We start from the raw sequence: 19,738 nt of genomic DNA on the forward strand, positions 1-19,738 counted from the left end.
TATAGATTATCTATGGTTTCTTATTTACGTTTCGTAGGTTAAGGTGTTCACTTCCTATTGGGCGTACAGCATTAAAAAAAAAAATTTTTAAAAAAAAAAATTTTTTTTTTAACCCAACTAAAGATGAACTGTAACACTTTGGGGTATCCACCCAGTGTTATAAACAGCTGAGTAGCATATTATATAGGTACTTTATAGGTTAGAAAATGGTATGTTTGTTTTGGTAAGATTTGGTAGTTGAAATGTCTTCGACACGGATGTCATAGTGGGTCAGTCAAGGACTGAGACCTGTAGTGATATTTTCAACTTTACATATACGCTTTTAGCTATATTGAGTGGACAAAACTTACCGGAGCGGTAGGTCAGTCTGTGCGTTCACTCCGTTGCATTTTGCGCATCCATGTCGTGTTCCTGCGTTGTGCTAGGACACAGGCACTTTGTTTTCGTTGTGGTATATACATTTCACAATTGAAATACATTTTAAAACATAGAAATACCACGTATTAACAGTATGATTTCGATAAAACCGAGCAGTTGTTTATTTCAGCGGTAGACACTGACGGCTGTCAATGTCATTTGGTTTTTTTTTTGTCCATGGTTCCGTAACAGACGGTCGGTCACACTTGTTGTACGACAATAAACATATACTTGTGGTTCTTTTATCTTTTTATAATTTCCAATTATTAATATAGTCCGTATTATTTGCTTCCCAAAATGAGTAACTCTTTTTATTGTTGATGTTTCGAATTATTCCGAGAGTCAAACCGGTCAGTCGTCGTATCCATTGAATGAGAAGGTTTTCATTCATCAGTTTGTCTATGGTTTCTCGGATTGGAATTTTGATAAATCATTGTTCGATCGATCTTCAAGATGTGAAGGATATTAGAAAATCTTTCGGCAATCAATCTTAGGGCTCGTCCCAAAATGTGCATAATTTAGAGTCTTAGAGCCTACCTAAAATGGCGGCTGCTAATCTTTTCCCTTCAATTTAACATAACTTGCAAAACCTAATGTAACGTCAACCACCTCTTCGTCTTGCCACGCGGTCTGCAGGCGCCGTCGTTGGTATAGGAAATAATGGACCCGGCATAAACCCCGGGTTTTTTCCTGGACCCTGGTTTTTTCTGGACCCTGGTTTTATCTGGACCCTGGTTCTCTAAGGCTGTGCCATCCGGTGGCTGCGTTCTTCTTGGCAGTGTTCGTGAAGTTAAGACTTTTATGATATACCTTTAGTTAAATATGGACCCTTTATGCTGAACAGGTAACCTGTAATCCCTGTGAGCAATTGCTTACTGCTAAACATCCCCGGAGGTTGGGGCATAACTTTTACTTTAGACAGTGTTATGTTAGGAAGACAAATTTTGATATTGTTGTCCGTAGACACAGAGATGTCTATGATGTATTTAGTGTAAATTTCAAGAAATGGTGGTGTCACTAAGAAGTATTTAGTATTACTTATTTACTAATAAATAACTCGTGTTGACCGTAGCGGGTCATATATATTTAAGGAATAGAGGTGTGTATTAAATAAATATGGGATTTTCATTTGGATATGTCATGCGCTTGATGAGGATAGTATCCTGGCGTCCTACCTTAAATTTTTGGATACCTATTCTCACTCCATAGTGGCCTGAACCGCGACCCTATCTATGATTGTAGTTAGCCGAAGGTATTTGTGAACTTTTCAGTAGTGAAGTTTGGTGAGTTCTGGATCACTCCATAGAAACACGTTTCCTTCTATGGAAACGATCTTTAACAATAATAGAATCAGATCTTCTCCATATCCAGAGCTCACCCACACCTATTACAACCGGTCTGTTTAAGCTTACACGGGGTACAGGTTATGTTAAAATATGTAACTTTACTTTTGAGTGACATTAACGTGAGACACTTCATTCGGTTCTTGTCTGTTTTAATTTTTTTGTCTTTTAATTATTTATATAAGAATTCAAGCCTTGGCGACCCTCTACATCTCTAAGGATAATTTAATATATATTTTTATATTTTATCTCTGACACTTAGAGACTTATACATCTCTAAAGAATTTTTGTATTTTATGGTTTTATTTTTTTATCATAGTTTTTTTTGTGTAATTTGACATTTAGAGACAGTATACATCTCTAATAAAGTATTTATTATTTCATAGATTCGATATTTGTATTTGTTTTTTTTTTTTTAATTTATTGTTTGTAAAAATGGACATGTAAAAGTGCCCCTGTGGCCTATTTGCTGAATAAATGTTTGATATTTGATATTTGATATTTAAACTATTACGCTTACGCGACGCTTTGTGCCCAGAACTCTACGGGTCACGTACAAAAAAAAATTGAACTGTACCCCTAGTGTAAATTTAATCGACATCATAACGTGACGAACGCGTTTGCGTTAAGTGTCATTTAGTATAGGATTTTGAGTTTCCAAAACGTCCCGCTTGGCGCGCTCTTTCTAAATCACATACAAAATGAGACTAAACGCAAACGCGTACGTCACGTTTCGAAATCGAATTTATTTACACTAGGGGTACTGTTTATTTCTTTTTTAGAAGTTTTATATAAGTACATGTTCCAGTACCGTAATTAATTAATTTAGCTTAATTCATATTTATTTTAGATTACTAGCCAAGACGGGCTATAATTACAATTTATTAATTACATGCTTAATATTTCTTTACTTATATTATGGAGTAGTTACGACTTAAATCTAACAAGGCTTCCTTGGTTTTACATTTAATTTTTAGCTTAGCCTCTATCTATATCATCTGTGACATAGCTAGGAAAACTATTTAGGATATTTGATAAGTAGCTGTACCTTACTCTTTGTCCATTTTTACGATACGCTTACGCGCGCTCCGTGTACTGAGGGCCTAAAAAATCTTTCATAAATATAGATCTAGCATTTATATCAATTAGTTGGTAAAGAAGTTACGCAGTGATTTTCTAGTACATGTTAACTGAGTTTTGTAACTAAAAATAATTATACATTTGAATCAACTTTATGCAGCCAAGCCTTTAACCAGTACGGCTACCACCAGTTTGACACTGACATATTCGCTAGCGTGTGCGTATCTTACTTTCTATGCATCTCGCTCGTACTCGCATATTAGTGCAAGCAAGACGAACAGAAGGGTCAGAAGGTAAGTTACGCAGACGGTAGCAAATTTGTCAGATTGACACTGCTAAGACAGTCATGGAGGCTACAGTGCGTAGCTGACAATAATAAACTTCTCAGCCATCTCAAGTAAACCTAAATACGATACGATAGACCTAAATATGACAGGATACGATACGATAAAATATAATACAACACAACACAACACAACACAATACAAAACAACACAATACAACACAACACAATACAATACATATACCATACGATGCACTACAATACAATACTCTTTATCGCACACCTTACACAGTTTTCAATAAATGTACAGAAACATAAACAACGACAAATAAATGGATAGAGGTAACAACAGGCGGACAAATAAAAACAAAATACATACATATGTAACGGGTCAATATGTGACATTTTAAACCAAAAGGTACCACGTTGTCGGTTGTAGATATGGTTGATTTCAAATTGAAGCTATATGGAAATAGCGCCTTATTGGCAACCGACCATAAGTACCTACCACTTTAGTAGAAAATGGCAATGTAACGCCTCTGGAGTAGCATGCGTCCATAGGCTACGGTGACTACTTACTATCGGGCGGGCCGTATAAAAAAATAATATAAGTACCTGTTCTTAAACTGAGATTTACCAGTTTACGCAAAGTCTTGTTATGAATCATACAGAAACTTGTATACCGTGTGTCTAAACAGAGATACGGACAAATTGCTAATAATTTATTAACACAATCTCTTAGATGGCTGGTCCCAGGGGACGTCGTTGTTCCATAGAAACGTTGTGCTCTAGAACAAATGTACAAAGCTAAATGTACGTTTATTTTGCAAACACTTACATTACTTAGCTTAAATTTATGTAGATCGTGTCATTCACGACGACGCGTGCCCTGACTTGTAATACCATCTTGTTAAAGGTTAGATTTGACAAATCATCTGCGCGTCATCGTGGATGACGCGAACTATAGTGTTTAAGGAATGTCATTTGTTTTCAATAAGTGTGTGTGAGCGTATGTGTGCGTGTGTGTGCGTATGTACGTGTGTGGTGTGTGTGTGTGTGCGTGCGTGCTTGCCTGCGTGCGCGCGTGTGTGCGTGCTTGCGTGCGTGTGTGTGTGTGTGTGTGTGTGTGTGTGTGGGTGTGTGTGTGTTTAGTATTCTTTTTTCTCATAAAATGGTATTATAAGTTTAAAACGGCCTCCTAGCCTAGTCGATAGACTCAGTAGAGCATGAAGCAGGGGGTCCCGGGTTCGAATCCTGGTACGGTATTTAGTTATTCTTGTATTTGACACAGATAATTATATCTGAGTTATGGATTTTTTTCTATGATTTGAGTATTATTGTCTAGTACCCATAACACAAGGCTTATTGAGTTTACTGTGTGTAAGATTGTCTCATATCCGAGTATTTACAGTGAAACCTGGATAACTGGGACTCAAGGGACCTGAAAATGTGTCTCACTTAAAGAGGTATTCCACTTACCTGAGATAGCCAGGTATTAATAAACATCTGTCTCATTTATAGAGGGAGCTATTCGTAGAAGTGAAAATATACGATATATTAGTTATAGATGTGTGATTATTAATAACGTATTATGTTAACTTTATCTGTGATTTATATTTATTTATATGTTTGAATTATACGATTGGAAGATACAAAAACCATTTTTTTTTTGTTAAATACTAAATTAAACATAGCTTTACTTACGAAGGTACATTTAATTACGATTATCAAGGGCTTAATAACGTTTATCACTGATTTCGCAAATTTGGATTGTCCAATTTATAAATAACGCCATAAGTTTGTAAAAAGCTTACTAAACGACCTTAAACCCTAAAGAATATTATGAAGTTTGTAAAGGAGCCGAAAGAGAAAAAGGCCTGATGTTATAAATTATTGCGATATATTTCAGCCGTGCAGTAATGTCCTGTCACGATAAAATACTATATTAATACCGTAATGAGCCACTTTAGTGTTCGGATTTATGAGGCAACGCGGCACTTATAATAAATTATACTTGTTTTTATAAATAATCATAGAAAGCCCGTGCTTAGGTGTTAGATATAATTGAGGATGATTTTCGTCGTTTTTCATACTTTTCCACCATCGATTTTTCCCTATTTGTTTGCTTTGTTTTCTCTATGATCGTTAATTAACGATCATCATACAACGATTATTTTTAATGTACCCATTTAAACTTTATTGGACTACCTACACAACATTTTACCAATGAAGAATTTAATGCCTTAAAGCATTCGCTGCCAGTCAATCGCTGTGTCGTAGTTCTGTTTACTAATTAACTTCTGTTAGTACAAGATCATAATTTCGATTCAATGATAATATTAAACAGAAATTAGTATAGAGGCGTATTGTCAAAGTAAATTTTTGTAGTCAACTAAATTTACTGCCATCTTTCGGCACAGGACTAAAACTCTTAGCTGTGTTCTTTCACTGAAACGTGTTAAATATCAATCGATGTTGCCATAGGCCAAAGGTATATCGCCATCTGATTGAGCATAATTTTTCTTGATTTTTGAGGCATGATTTTCTTAGACTTAATATCTTATATCTTTAATAATATTTAGTCTAAGATACAAATCAAGACTAACACATTGTTAATCGTCTTTGAGTTGTTGTTGTGTAAATTTTGTTGGTATTCATTGATTGTATTTGTGAATATCGATATTTTACCTGATTAAAATATCAATACAATATCTACTTAATATTATAAATCTCCTTTTCCTCCTCGTCTCCTATCCTCTTTACGTTTAAGGTAGACGTCCACAGGGCCGCATCGCACGCAGTGGATTTTAGTACCTATTCTTTGTACTTATAGGTAAAAAGTCACACAAGTGCGTCCACTTTGCGTGTACCTTTAATCCGCCGTACCGATTTAGTTAAAAGTTATGGATATAGATTCAAGTCCGAAGAATGACATGGGATAATTTTTATCAATCATCTTTGTCCGGGAATTGTGGACATTAATAGATATAATTTAGGATAGCTTAGGAGAGCAGAACGAAACAACCAAGCTTTCCAGTCTAGATTTTAATGACAACTAAAAAATAAAAGAATTATACATAGAAGACGTCAAATGGACATATACAATATGTATAAAAAATATAAATAATATAAAAACCTATTTACACCTCGACAATCTTCATTCCACGAAGACGAAGTCGCGGGCTGATGCTAGTATTTTTTTTAACCTATAAAATCCCTATTAAATTATTATTTGGAGGATTTAAGAAGGTATTTTAAGGATCTACATACCAATCTGAGAACTAGACTGACACCTCATTCATCGATACTCAGTGAGAAGTTTTATTTCATAAATGGCTTTTACTCCTCGCCAATTTTAGCAAGGTGGATTCTGGCATTGTCAAGGTGTAGAAGACGAAGAAGAAGGTGTAGGAGGCGAGAAGTTATAAAAAAAAAGTAATCAAAAATAAACATAAACTAAGCCTATAATGCTACGCCTAGCATCATTACGCCCAAATACCGCTTGGTTCACACGCACCAAAAGCCTAGTTTTCCCGACAATTTCCTTCCACTGTAATGTCGTGTAAGCGAGGAATAAAGCTCATTGCTATGTTATATAAATTCCCTTTAGTACCGGGACAAATCAGGCCGTAAGTTGTTATAAAAACGACGTTACCCGCGACGCTTTCCTAGACTCGGTCACACTTTACGAGGAACTGGCCCGTAGGGTGACAATGCGCCATAATATAGTTTTGATTAATGTTATATTTACCCGACTGCGACGGGATATTATGACATCTAGTCTTCGTTGTATGACAAGGTGGTAAATAAAATACAGAATGTGATCGTGTGCTTTCCGGCCCATCCACTCGCCATGACACTTGACAACGGAGTGTCGACTTACAGGTAATTCGCAATAACACTTTTATTGTGTAAACGTCACCGTCTATGTATAAATATTCGACCGTAGCGTCAGAACATGACTAATGAACCAAATTTGGAAAACCGAATGATATTTCCATAGAATTACATTATTATTATTATTTTTTTTTTATACTACGTCGCTGGCAAACAAGCATACGGCCTGCCTGATGGTAAGCAGTCTCCGTAGCCTATGTACACCTGCAACTCCAGAGGAGTTACATGCGCGTTGCCGACCCTAACTCCACCCCCCTCGTTGAGCTCTGGCAACCTTACTCACCGGCAGGAACACAACACTATGAGTAGGGTCAAGTGTTATTTGGCTGCGGTTTTCTGTAAGGTGGAGGTACTTCCCCAGTTGGGCTCTGCTCTAGATCTGGAATGACATCTGCTGTGCTGTGCCCTACCACACAAGGCGAGATTCACATTGCCCATACCTCTCTTTTAAATTATTGACATATGTGACATATAGGCTACATTTTTAGCCGTCATTAAAAAAGAAACAGCGTAGTAGGTTTGTAGTTTTCAAATGATGTATGAGTAACTTCTAAACTTGTATCACAAATATTTTACACAGTCATTACTTATTAAAATCGTATGGAATAAAAATACACAAAAATCTATAAATTATAGGTATATTATACAGATGTCAATCAGAATGAAAAAGTCAACGATGATCAATTCTGGTGAATTAATAAAGTCTCTCGGTTGATATGATCATGTTTGTCGTTTGGGACTGACGAATAGAAAATAAGAAAAGTCATAATAAAATAGCCAATTGTATATACAGATGTCAATCACAATGAAAAAATCAACTCTGATTAACGTGGGACTCGAACGCACATCTTGATTGGATTGTCGGTCCAATGCGTTACCAATTGCGCCAGCTGACCATCCGTCATTCACCGCGAATTTAACCATTGCAACTGTGACAACGTTACTAGCGACATCTGCACTTTAAGGTTTACAGCCTTAACCAACTCTAAGGACATGCGTTAGCGCATGACTTGCCTCCCAACCACACAACATATGGTTGCGTTAAGCCGGCTCGAGATAATATATGCAATGGTTAAATTCGCGGTGAATGACGGATGATCAGCTGGCGCAATTGGTAACGAATTGGACCGGCAATCCAATCAAGATGTGCGTTCGAGTCCCACGTTAATCAGAGTTGATTTTATCATTGTGATTGACATCTGTATATACCATTCGCTATTTTATTATGACTTTTCTTATTTTCTATTCGTCAGTCCCAAACGACAAACATCACCATATCAACCGAAAGACTTTATTAATTATTAATTAATTGATTAATGTAAAACAATTTCACAGTTACACAATAAAATAAATGCGCCAAACTGAAGTAACTAGTTTGTTGGCGCGCCGCGCTCTAATCTCACTGAATACTAAGGTATACTTCTTAAACCTGCAGGCTCTAAAAGATTTCAACAACGTCCCTTGTTGCGCCACTTCCCGCATCTAAAGGGCACCATATTGGGACCCCTAATATGGTGACAGAACTCCCACGCTACGTCTTTCAATAGGTATGAACTGCCGGTATCCTACTACATATGCTATTATGTATGTTCATGAGAAAAAGCCTCATTTCCTTAATTAAATCGTCTTATAAGATTTGCCTCTGACTCACAGTCGCATAAAAACGTTTTAAACAAACGTTTTCTCTTCCTTACCCGAATTTCCTCAAAAGAAAGAAAGATTTTTCTTGCAACTTCCTCAAAACGAAAAGTTTCGTCACCCTACTCATTCGTCGGTGATGAACGCGTGCGTCGCTGGAAAAAATCATTTCGCTCCCACCCGGCGACTTTGAGCAAAAGGGAGCTTAATGTCTCTTTTGCTTGGTTCCTGTCGCCATTTTCCACTGAAAACTAGTATATTGCGACCTTTGAATCCGTAAGAACTATGTTAGTCAATATTTCACTTTTTATGCTGGTTCGCTTCAAGCGAATGTCTTTACTGGCTACTAGGTAACTGGCGCCTACACTATTTCACGTCCAGGAGGCTAATTCTAACTTACATTTCGAATCCGAATCGGAATTTCCGATATCGAAATGATGTCATTTTGTTATCATTCGCGCATGCATTTTGCTCATGCTTATTCGTACAATGCGTTGGTGCAGGCGAAATATAAGTTCGAATTTGCCTCCTGGGTTAATCTCTGAGTTCAAGAAACTTTATAGGAACTACTTTTCGTTTGAAAATTTCACGTGTTACGAAATAATGGGGTTGGCCGGTCGAAGTATTTTACAGATGGCGCCAGCATAGGGTTTCATCTCAATTCCTAGAATCGTGTCAAATTCTTGTTTTTTTTTATGACCTGGATGCCCTTTATGCAAAATTTTATCTATAACAAAACTAGAGATAGGTAAAACCTAAGCTGGCGCCATCTATGCAAACCTTTGACAGTTGCTAACCTAATCTTTTAGTATTATTAGCTTAATTTAGTGTCCCACTGCTGGACAAAGGCCTCCTTTCGCTTCTTCCACTCAACCCTGTCATTGTACAAATTCCCGCCAATTCGGACAAGATAAAATACAATAATATATTTGATTTCTATCGAAAGTTATATAAATCAAACGTCAGTTAACATTATCTAATTCCGAATAGAACTGAAACCGGGATTCAAATCCACGAACACAGGATAAAACTCACTCAGTTAATTAATTTATTAATCATTGTTCAAGTAATTCTGCATTATAACCTCCGCTCCAACAAAATCATAAATAATTACATTTCTTGTCGCTTACATAATGAAGTTAGCAATTTTGACACCTCGAAAATGAACGACAGGCGCACTTAACAGGTATCATTCGATTGCCATCTTTCATTAAACTTTGACAGACGCTGCGAACACCAAGGAGGGTGTTTAATGACTATGGCGTGAGTCATATTAATCTCAGTTTTGCAAAATGGCAGGTTTAGAAAAATAAGAAAATCGGCCAAGAACATGGGCCATGCTCAGTGTAGGGTTCCGTAGTTACCATTCTGTCACAATAGGCTAAAGGGCTTTAGTAAGTATCATTACATTACAAGCATAAGGGAGTACCTTCGCAGCGCTTTGTACGTTTTTTTACTAAGAAGAGAAGATTTTTCCAATAACTCAAAAGCTCAAAAGCGGCTGGACCAATCATATTCGCTATAGTTTTTTTGGAAGTATTTAGTAAGCTTTTTATTTTACGATATTTTTCATATTTTTTGAACCCATGGTCTAAAAGTTAGAGGGGGTGACACATACTTTTTACCTTTCGGAGCGATTATTTTTGAAGATATTAACTTTATCAAGAAATTGTTGTTGGTGACCCTTATTCGTGTGACCCCTATTGAAAGACCTATTCAACAATAACGCACACTATTGCGTCAAAGCGAAAAAAAAAACATCTTGTATGGGAGGTACCCTACTCTTTTTGTAGTTTTTATTTTACCGTTCTGTCGCCATGCAAAATTTATGTATTCATGCCAAGTTGTAGCTTCTAGCACTAACGATCATGGAGAAAAGCCGCGGACTGACAGACAGACGGACATGGCGAAACTATAAGGGTTCCTAGTTGACGAAGGAACCCTAATAACGCGGATAAGCTTAAAGGGCTTATTGTGGTCGTGCAATTATCATCTGTCACCGTAGTTGTCAAGTACATAAATCCGAGAATGACGGTTGCCACGATAGCTGGTAAAAACGTAACCCAAGTAGCAAGCTGATTAAGAGCTGCATTGCTATAGAAATTATATCCTCATAACGGGCTCAATATTAGGTTAGCCTATGTCTGCAAATTAGCTCGATAACCGCTGAATAATGCTAATTTTAACTCTTATGGATCGTTTATACAGCTTATACTCAGCTAAAGTTGGTAAATTGGTTTCCATATTCACTAGCAGATTAAAACCTTAACAATGCTATCCCTACAGATGACGTTTCAAAATCAAATTTCATATGGCTGATGTTGGCTCGTATCGTTCGAGTCAAAGCGAAATGAATGACGTTTTAATCGCTTTAATATTTAGTGAGATACCAACTCTCTCGATTTAGGTATAGACAAGTAATTGAAATAGGTATAGTTTCGTATACAGAGTGATTTTGTTATGTCTGGCCATACTATGTGTATGAATGAATGTGTTAGTCATACAGAACAACCTTTACTTTGGAGCCTACCCCGAAATCGCGAATAATTCTGCTTTTCTATAGAAAACATTGACATTGTGATTCGCCCAAATGTATGAGACAGCAGATTTTTTTTTTGCGTTTTCGAGGCTGGCTCTATAATAAAAGTTGTTCAACGGTGTCTGTCACTTTCGCACTTACATACTTGTTATAACGTGACAGGCGATAACAATGCGACCGTGCTACTGCTGCAGTATCACCTACATATTCACCTCTCAGAGTATGATCAGACAACAAAATCATCGTGTATAAATATTTCATAAATGCGAAATGTTATATTTATTTGCGTGACAACTTTTTGACTTTTTTATCAAGTTAGCAACCCATAACTCACAAAAGTCTGAAATCACAAAATGCAACATTCAGGGTAACATCTGATAATTTTCTAGAAGTTAAGTAACTTACTATACCCATCCTTAACTTCTAGAAAATTATCAGATATTATGTGGCATTTGCAAAGCTCCTTACACGGATACAGTATTAATAATTATCAAATTAAATACGTTTGTTATATTAAGCATTTCATATAGATTACAATGGTCCCTTTACATCATACAATTTAAATGAATATTTCAGGAGTAATCGTAAATTAAAGTTTCTCTTTGAGCCATATATCTTGTACGAAATGTTAAAGACGCTATCCGCAGTTAGTTCTAATTTTTACCACCTTAAGCGTTAGGATCGCTTTACTTACCGCCACCATGCACTTCGCACGGTCCCAATACACACACTTTCATCATTTAACGCATGCACAGAAATCATTTAGTGCGAATAAAAATGTAGTTATTGGCATAAAAAAATTTCAGAGCCGAAAAAAAATGCTTCGTACATTTATAAATATGGTGAATACTACTCAATGTGGTTTCATTACAGTCTATATTCTCAAATTAGTTGTAAAACAGTAACAAAAATCTCACTTCAAAGTAACATCAAATACATGTTTATATGCTAACTAAGCCGCTTATTTCCCTGTAAAAAGTGCACAATGGGTTCCATTCAAAATAGCTTAACCGCCGAACACACTTTATAACCATACAACGTTATGAGTAAGAAGTGTTCAGTACCTAAACCTTCCGGAAACTTCGATTGTTACGGCTTGTTACTTTGAGATTAAACTTGGGACGCTTACCGTACACGAGTTGGGAAATATTTCCAAGTTCCTCAAGTTCTTTTCGATACGATATCATAACATTGTTTTTACGTTAAGTATGGGTCGCGTGATACAAAAGTTTTGTTGCTATAATTAACTAGAATAAAAACCGGCCAAGAGCATGTCGGGCCACGCTCAGTGTAGGGTTCCGTAGTTACTCTTCCGTCACAATAAGCTAAACTGGAGCTTAAAGTATAGTAAATTGTTAACCAAGGGATGAAACGGTACCTTTCACGCGAGTTAAACAAATAGGAAAATTTGCATAATGAGTACCTAATTAAAGTAAGTCTTTTTACTATGAAGGGGAAACTTTTTGCGATAACTCAAAAACAGCTAAACTGATCATGTCCGCTATAGTTTTCATTTAATGTCTTTCTTAAGCTCTACTTTCACGATTTTTTTCATATTTTTTGGACCTATGGTTCAAAAGTTAGAGGGGGGGGGACACATTTTTTTTTGTTTCGGAGCGATTATCTCCGAATATATTTTGTTGAAGACCCCTATTCGTTTTGAAAGACCTTTCCAACGATACCCCACACTGTAGGGTTGAAGCAAAAAAAAAAAAAATTCACCTACACTACACTTTACGTGTAGGGGAGGTACCCTCAAAAAAATTGAATTTTTAGATTTTGTTGTACGACTTTGTCGGCTTTATTGATTTATATATCCATGCCGAATTTCAGCTTTCTACCACTAACGACCACGGAGCAAAGCCTCGGACAGACAGACAGACAGACAGACAGACGGACATGGCAAAACTATAAGGGTTCCTAGTTGACTACGGAACCCTAAAAATGGGAACGTGTATTTTCGTAATATTTATGAATTCAAATGTTAGGATTCGTTCTTAGATCAGCCAAGCCTCTAAAGAAAAGTTCGTCATATATATTACTTTATAACGCTCTTGTGCGACCTTATCTCGAGTATGCATCAGAGATATGGAACCCGCATTACGCTGTGTACATAGATGCTGTAGAAGCAGTTCAGAAACGCTTCCTTAGAGCCCTCCACTTCAGACTTGAACATGCAAATCTGTCATATATCAAGCTGCTAGAAAGGTATAAGCTAAAGACGTTGGCGAGCAGACGCCACGCCCAAGATGCTACCGTCTTATATAATATATGTACCGGTCAGTATAACTGCCCGGAGCTCCTGGAGGCTATCAGTTTCCGAGCTCCCACCTACAGGACACGGACACTTTGCCTATTCGCGGTCTCGACGGCTGCCACTAACGCTGGGGTACGAGCTCCGCTACGTAGAATTTGTCATAATTACAATAAAAACCTAATCTCGGTTGACATATTTAATAATTATACTCGATCCAACTTTAAGCGCAAAGTGAGCTTGCTCCTATAATGTTAATTTAATTTTAATTACCTGTATTGTAGCTTAATTTCTGTTGTATTGTTTATTGCTGTGATTTAGGCCGAACTCGATAATCCTATTTTTGTGTTTATGTACATACTAGTAGGATATGATAAATATTGTAATAGTTTAGTATTAATATAAGTAAGGATGTCTGTTTTAAGTACCGATTACAACGCTGTCGTAAAATTATTGTCGGAACTCCTAGTGGGAATTGTGTTAGGATGTAGGCTAAATTTATTATTTTAGAATCTTATCCGTATATATTACTGGCCTGTATCTGTTTTTTCCCCAATAAAGAAAATAAATAAATAAATTGGTTATTTTTGACTTCTCATGCTCATAAAATTGGCATTTATGTCGCGTGTAAGCGGCATAAAATTTCTTATTATGCTCTAGAGCATACACTAATAGTTATTTTCTCCAATATGTTCCGAAATGTTTACCTTATTGTAGCAATACTAGTACGGGAAGTTCTTCGTTATGGTCAAACTCAAATTAAAAAAAATTAAACCATTATTGTCGTGTTTTAGCGGACGGGAAATTATTACTGTACTTACTTACTTACACTTACTTTTTAAAAACATGTATCCACTAAGACAAACGCAAACAGCCAGTTAATATAGGGGCGGGCTGCGTCTACACGACCCGGTCAGCGTCATTTCAAGCTATAGGATAGAGTCGTGTAAGATCGTGTGAATATTGCTTAATAAAATCAAAGACTATAACTTTTAAATGTTTTTAAACGATCTCATGCGTGCGAATACAGCTTATATTGTACAATTCTATTGATTGAGCGAATATTGAATGGTACTGAATGGCAGAATAGATGTGCCTTAAACTTTTAAAAAATAATTTAAAAGGGAAATTGTTTTTGACGTTTTTATTGTGATGGTTCGTTTTGAGTGCTGGCTTAAATTATGATTATTTTATTTCCTGGCATGTTTGGAGAAAATCACTATATTATATGCCTCGGCAGGAACAGCAATTCGTGGATTCGTCTTCTTTGTCGGACGACGCGAAGCTCATCCACGAATTGCCCTTTCCCGGCTCCTGCAATAATGTACTATTGTTATACAAGGCGGCAAAATTGTTGTTTAACCGCTCGTGCTAATATTGATACCCGAGTAAGCGAACGATTCCATAATCGAGAAGTGGAATCTTGAGCATTGCGAGGGTTTCAAGGCACGAGGGTTAAACAAACTTTACCTCCGAGTGAAACACAAATTATGTTACCACACCAATGTTAAGAAAATACTAACTATGCAATACCAAAAAAATCAAATCCAAATGAATGTAATAAAAAATTATCATTGAAAAATCTCATTTAAAAGTCAATTCTACCAGCAAACATAAGGGAACAACTCAAAATTTGCATATTGATTACTTTGCCCTACGTGTGGATAAAATGCAACTTTCTTCTTCATCAGTTGGTGTGGTGAATTATATTTAACGATCGTGTTCTTCTTATTAACTTAGCTATAAAGTCCAAAATCTGCCATACAAACTGCCCCGTCCGCGCGCCCTGACCAGTCTGAGTACGATTTTCTTTAGTTTTGAAAATAGTCTTACGGCTAAATAACCTAAAACATTGGATATTTTTGCATGGTTTCCTCGTAATCGAAGTGAAAAGTAGAGTATAACTACAACTTGGGCATAAAGCGACCCATACAATACGAGGCAATTTATATATAGGCCGATGACAATACGTATGGTATGGGGCATTTATGCCCTAGGGCACACTAGTTGTATAATTACTATGTATGTTTACGCAAAATAGGGACAATGGATGTCGATTTGCGGAAAATGCCCAGAAGCACTAACTAACTAACTATGTATGTTTTAAAAAATATTTATGATTTAAACACCGTCGTCCTCGCGTTGTCCCTTTTTGCCACGGCTCATGGGAGCGTAGTTTTACTTGGCAACTAATTCCAAGAATTGCCGTAGGCACTAATTTTTACGGAAGCGACTGCCATCTGACCTACCAATGCAGAAGGGAAACTAGGCCTTATGATGTTTAGTCATCTGTTTCCTGGCGATTGTCACCTAAAAGAGACATGAACATAGAAGGAACTTCAAGCATAAAACTCTCATTATATTTTATAGACTTCGACGCAATTCAATTTTAATACAGTTGAATTTATAAAAAACGCCACGTAACTTTTAGCCTCGTGCCAGCGTCCTCCGTACACCTTTTGATCTTGTTTGTTTTTTCTTTGTTACAGAAACAAATGAATCCGGTCTACACAACCGCCCAGGAATGCCGCACGAGGCGATGAGCGACGTAGCAAAATGGCTCATGAACATTGGAAGGCATGGATGAAAATTGCCTGCACCGTAGTACTCCTCGCTACAAGTCTGGCAGACTTTACCACAGAATGCCAGAGACCCTGCGACTGCCGGTGGCAATCTGGCAACAAAGCTGCCATCTGCTCAAATTCCAGCCTAAAATCTGTTCCTGCCAACCTAAGCAACGACATACAAATCTTAGACTTATCCAACAATAATCTGCTCACCTTACATCAAGAAGCTTTCAAGAAAGTCGGCCTAAGTAACCTTAAAAAACTTTTCTTAAAAGAATGTAACATAGAACTTGTACATAAAACAGCATTCGCTACACTAGCCATAATGATAGAACTCGATTTGTCTAGAAATCGAATTCGAAATCTGCACCCGGACACCTTCAAAGGCACGGAGAAACTTCGTCTAATAAACCTGAGCAATAATTTGATCGACAAACTTGAGGACGGCGTATTCCGCAACTTGAAGTACCTGCAGAAAGTCGAAGTCAGCAATAATAAGATCGTTCGTATCGGAACTAAAGCTTTCGTCAACTTGCCTCAACTAAAGATATTACGATTCGACGGCAACAGTCTGAGTCATATGAAGCCAGAAACTTTAATGGCCCTTCATAACTTATCCGGGTTGGATCTGCATAACAACCCGTGGCGATGCGATTGCAATCTGCAAACGTTCAGAGACTGGGTGATGACTCATAACTTATACACTCCCCCTACCGCCTGTGCAGAGCCCGCTGTGGTCAAAGACAAACTTTGGAACGAATTAGACTCATCTAATTTCGCGTGCCGGCCTACTATTCTGGAACCCGCTCCAGACGCAAGACTCAAGAGTTACGACGAAAACGTGACCTTAATATGCAAAGTCGTTGGAAACCCGAATCCTGAAGTTGTGTGGCGTTATAACGGCAGGGTTATTGAGACAAGATCTTTTGGGGAAATCAGATATGTGATGACTGAAAACACTATGGACCTGATAAGATGGGTAAATTTGACCATTGTTAACGTCCGATACAGCGACAGAGGAAACTATACGTGTATCGCCGAGAATCCAGGCGGTCGAGATGAAAAGACGCTAACACTAATTTTATCTAAATATGGAAGCCCTGGCACTATTTTAGGCTTAGATACTGACACTTTTGCTATATTAATAGGCTGTTTAACAGCTCTAATTTTAATCGGTGCGGCTGTTCTTGGAGTATGTTACTTCACGACACAGAATAATGATTCGAAAAGACTGATCAAGACGGATACGTCATCGAATGGGGATATTCTGATTGAGAACTCCGTTGCGTCTGAGTTAGAGAAGGGGTTTAAAGTGGAGGTGAACCCAGTGACGAAGCCTCCCAGAAAATATGAAGCTCCTGCGTCGCTGACCAGCGAAGCCACCGAGATGTCTGAGCTGAACAGAACACTGCTAGACAACGAGTCAATGTTAGGTAAGTACGAAGAGCAAAACATTTCATTGCGTTGATTTTATACATACACACACTCGAAGCGGTATGAAAGCCGATGTGTGTAATGATCAATACACACGTGTTTCATGCGACGTTTTTCAACACATTGCAAGGAAAAAAACAAAACTTTTGTATTGTCCAAATTTTAATTGTTATATCAGTTTAGTAAATATACAATTAAAAAAGTGTCAATCGGATTATCAAACATTACCGCACAAGTTCGATTTATATAATGAAAAAAAGCACGCAGGTTCTAATATATAGAGCCTACAAGCGGCAATATCACGTTACGAGCAAGTGTGTTGAAAAAAAATGGAGTCCGGTTAGTTTGCCTAATATGAAAATACCTACCCCATTTTTTTTCATATTAGTATTTTTCTAACCTCAAAAGTGGTGGTAACTTTATTCCTACAAAATTAAATCTAAGTAACTATGCACTGAAATATAGTGTTGTTTAGATAGGTAGGTATAGTGTTGTTTGTTTGGATAGGAACCCTAGCATTTCTGAAGTAAAAGTTACTTACCACTACTTTTGAGGTTAGAAAAATTCTAATCTTTAAAAAAACGGAGTATAGTTGAAAAACCCTGGAGTAATGACATAATTTTTCAAATCCTTTACATATTTCAGCAATCCGTCCTAATTTTGTCAGCCGCAAACCAGGTTTCAAAAGTTCTTGAATCAAATCTTGCTAGTACAAAACAACACTAAAAAGCTTTAAAACTAGGGGCTGCAATGACCAACTAGTGCTGCATGTGCCGTAATTTTTAATAAATAAAGTAAAAAAATAATAATGCAAGCGGCAACAACTGCAAAGCAAATGCCCGTTCCAAGTTTCGCTCAGGGAATTTCATAATAACTATGCAAAGTTTATCTACGTCGTTTTAAAGTACGGAATAGTAAGTTTCTTATAACAACTTCTTTTTTACACGCTTTTATTTAGTGTCACTGTCTATCAAATCTTGTGAGTTTGGCGTATTAATAACTACAATGAATAATGGGGTATTTAAAATGTACAGTTTTTGCAAGTTTGTGACAAGTGAAGCAAATGTAATTAACATGTTATTAACATGTTATGTTACAATGTCATTACTGACGCACCGCTGGAATGTTTCCAAACTCTCCACGAGATAACATTTCGGAAACTTCTCTTACTTTTGTATGGATATTGAAACTTTCGATTTCCAAATTATAAATGTATTAATTTTTTTAGTAATTTTTAGAACATTTCCAACTTTTAGGAATCAAACTTTGCATATAATGTAAACTAACCAATTTACCTTCATTGCTTGATAATCTCACACTTTCTGTGGACAACCATGATTGTACACTGCGTTACCAACTTTTTACATTAATTAATATTATACAGGATTTCAACATCTGTCATACTTTTTCTGGCAATAGATTAATGGTCATAAAAAGTAGAATGACCCGTTTACGACACGACTTACGAATGATCACCGACCTGCAGTTATTATTTTAAACTTTATTGCACAGTAAAAAATATACAGTGACAAAAGACGGACCTAATTCCACACGGCACTAATAGTCCCTGTAGACCTATAGTTATTATTAAATTTTCAATAATAGGCTCTATCTAACCACACATCCGATCCATCTGTCTGTCTGATATCAGATAATACCCGTATCGTTATTTTTTTTTAATACATGACTGCTTGTGACTGCTTACCATCAGGCGGGCCTGACTATGCATGCCTGCAACTCTAGAGGTGTAACATGCGCGTTGCCGACTCTATAAAAACATGTTCACTCCTCTTTTCAAGAATCGCATACTGTAGACCCTCGGGAAAACCTCGGCAGGGAGCTCATTCCACAGCCGGAGCGTCCGCGGGAGGAAATTCCTTTTAAACAGTGCGCGACCATGCAAATGTTAAGGAAGCAATGAACTTTGTACGCATCAAACCACAAAATGATCAAACGAAATCGAAAACTCATCACAGAAGACTTAACTTGAGTAATTATGAATTAAAATGCTTCTAACGGAGCAAAGTAATCCGTTAAGGGAAACGATTTAATACGAAAACAATACATTGCTAAATTGAGAGAGAATATTAGATTACTTACTATTTCCCGTGAAATCGTCTATAGATTCAAGCCTGGAGCTCTGGAGTTTGATTTCGATCTGTTTGCTATTCGGTATTTGTTCTAGACAGTTCGAAACTAGATAGGATCTTACTTTATGTTAATATTTTGATGCTGTTTGTGGTTTCAATTGAATGCTGAACGTGTCGTAATTCAAACAAAGTTTCC

The 19,738-nt window shown here is 36.9% G+C and overlaps 1 protein-coding gene across 3 annotated transcripts in view; it reads left to right on the plus strand.

Annotated features, from left to right (window-relative positions):
* LOC133524830 (uncharacterized) overlaps positions 1-19,738 on the plus strand; it is a 467,029-nt gene that overhangs the window by 436,927 nt on the left and 10,364 nt on the right. For all 3 annotated transcript variants that reach the window (XM_061860981.1, XM_061860983.1, XM_061860982.1), the window contains one exon: positions 15,941-17,451. In XM_061860981.1, coding sequence (XP_061716965.1) covers positions 16,008-17,451 — 1,444 coding nt within the window. In that variant the 5' untranslated portion in view covers positions 15,941-16,007. The remainder of the gene's footprint in view (positions 1-15,940; positions 17,452-19,738) is intronic.

This window comes from Cydia pomonella, chromosome 14 (assembly GCF_033807575.1).
Source record: "Cydia pomonella isolate Wapato2018A chromosome 14, ilCydPomo1, whole genome shotgun sequence".
NCBI lineage: Eukaryota > Metazoa > Arthropoda > Insecta > Lepidoptera > Tortricidae > Cydia > Cydia pomonella.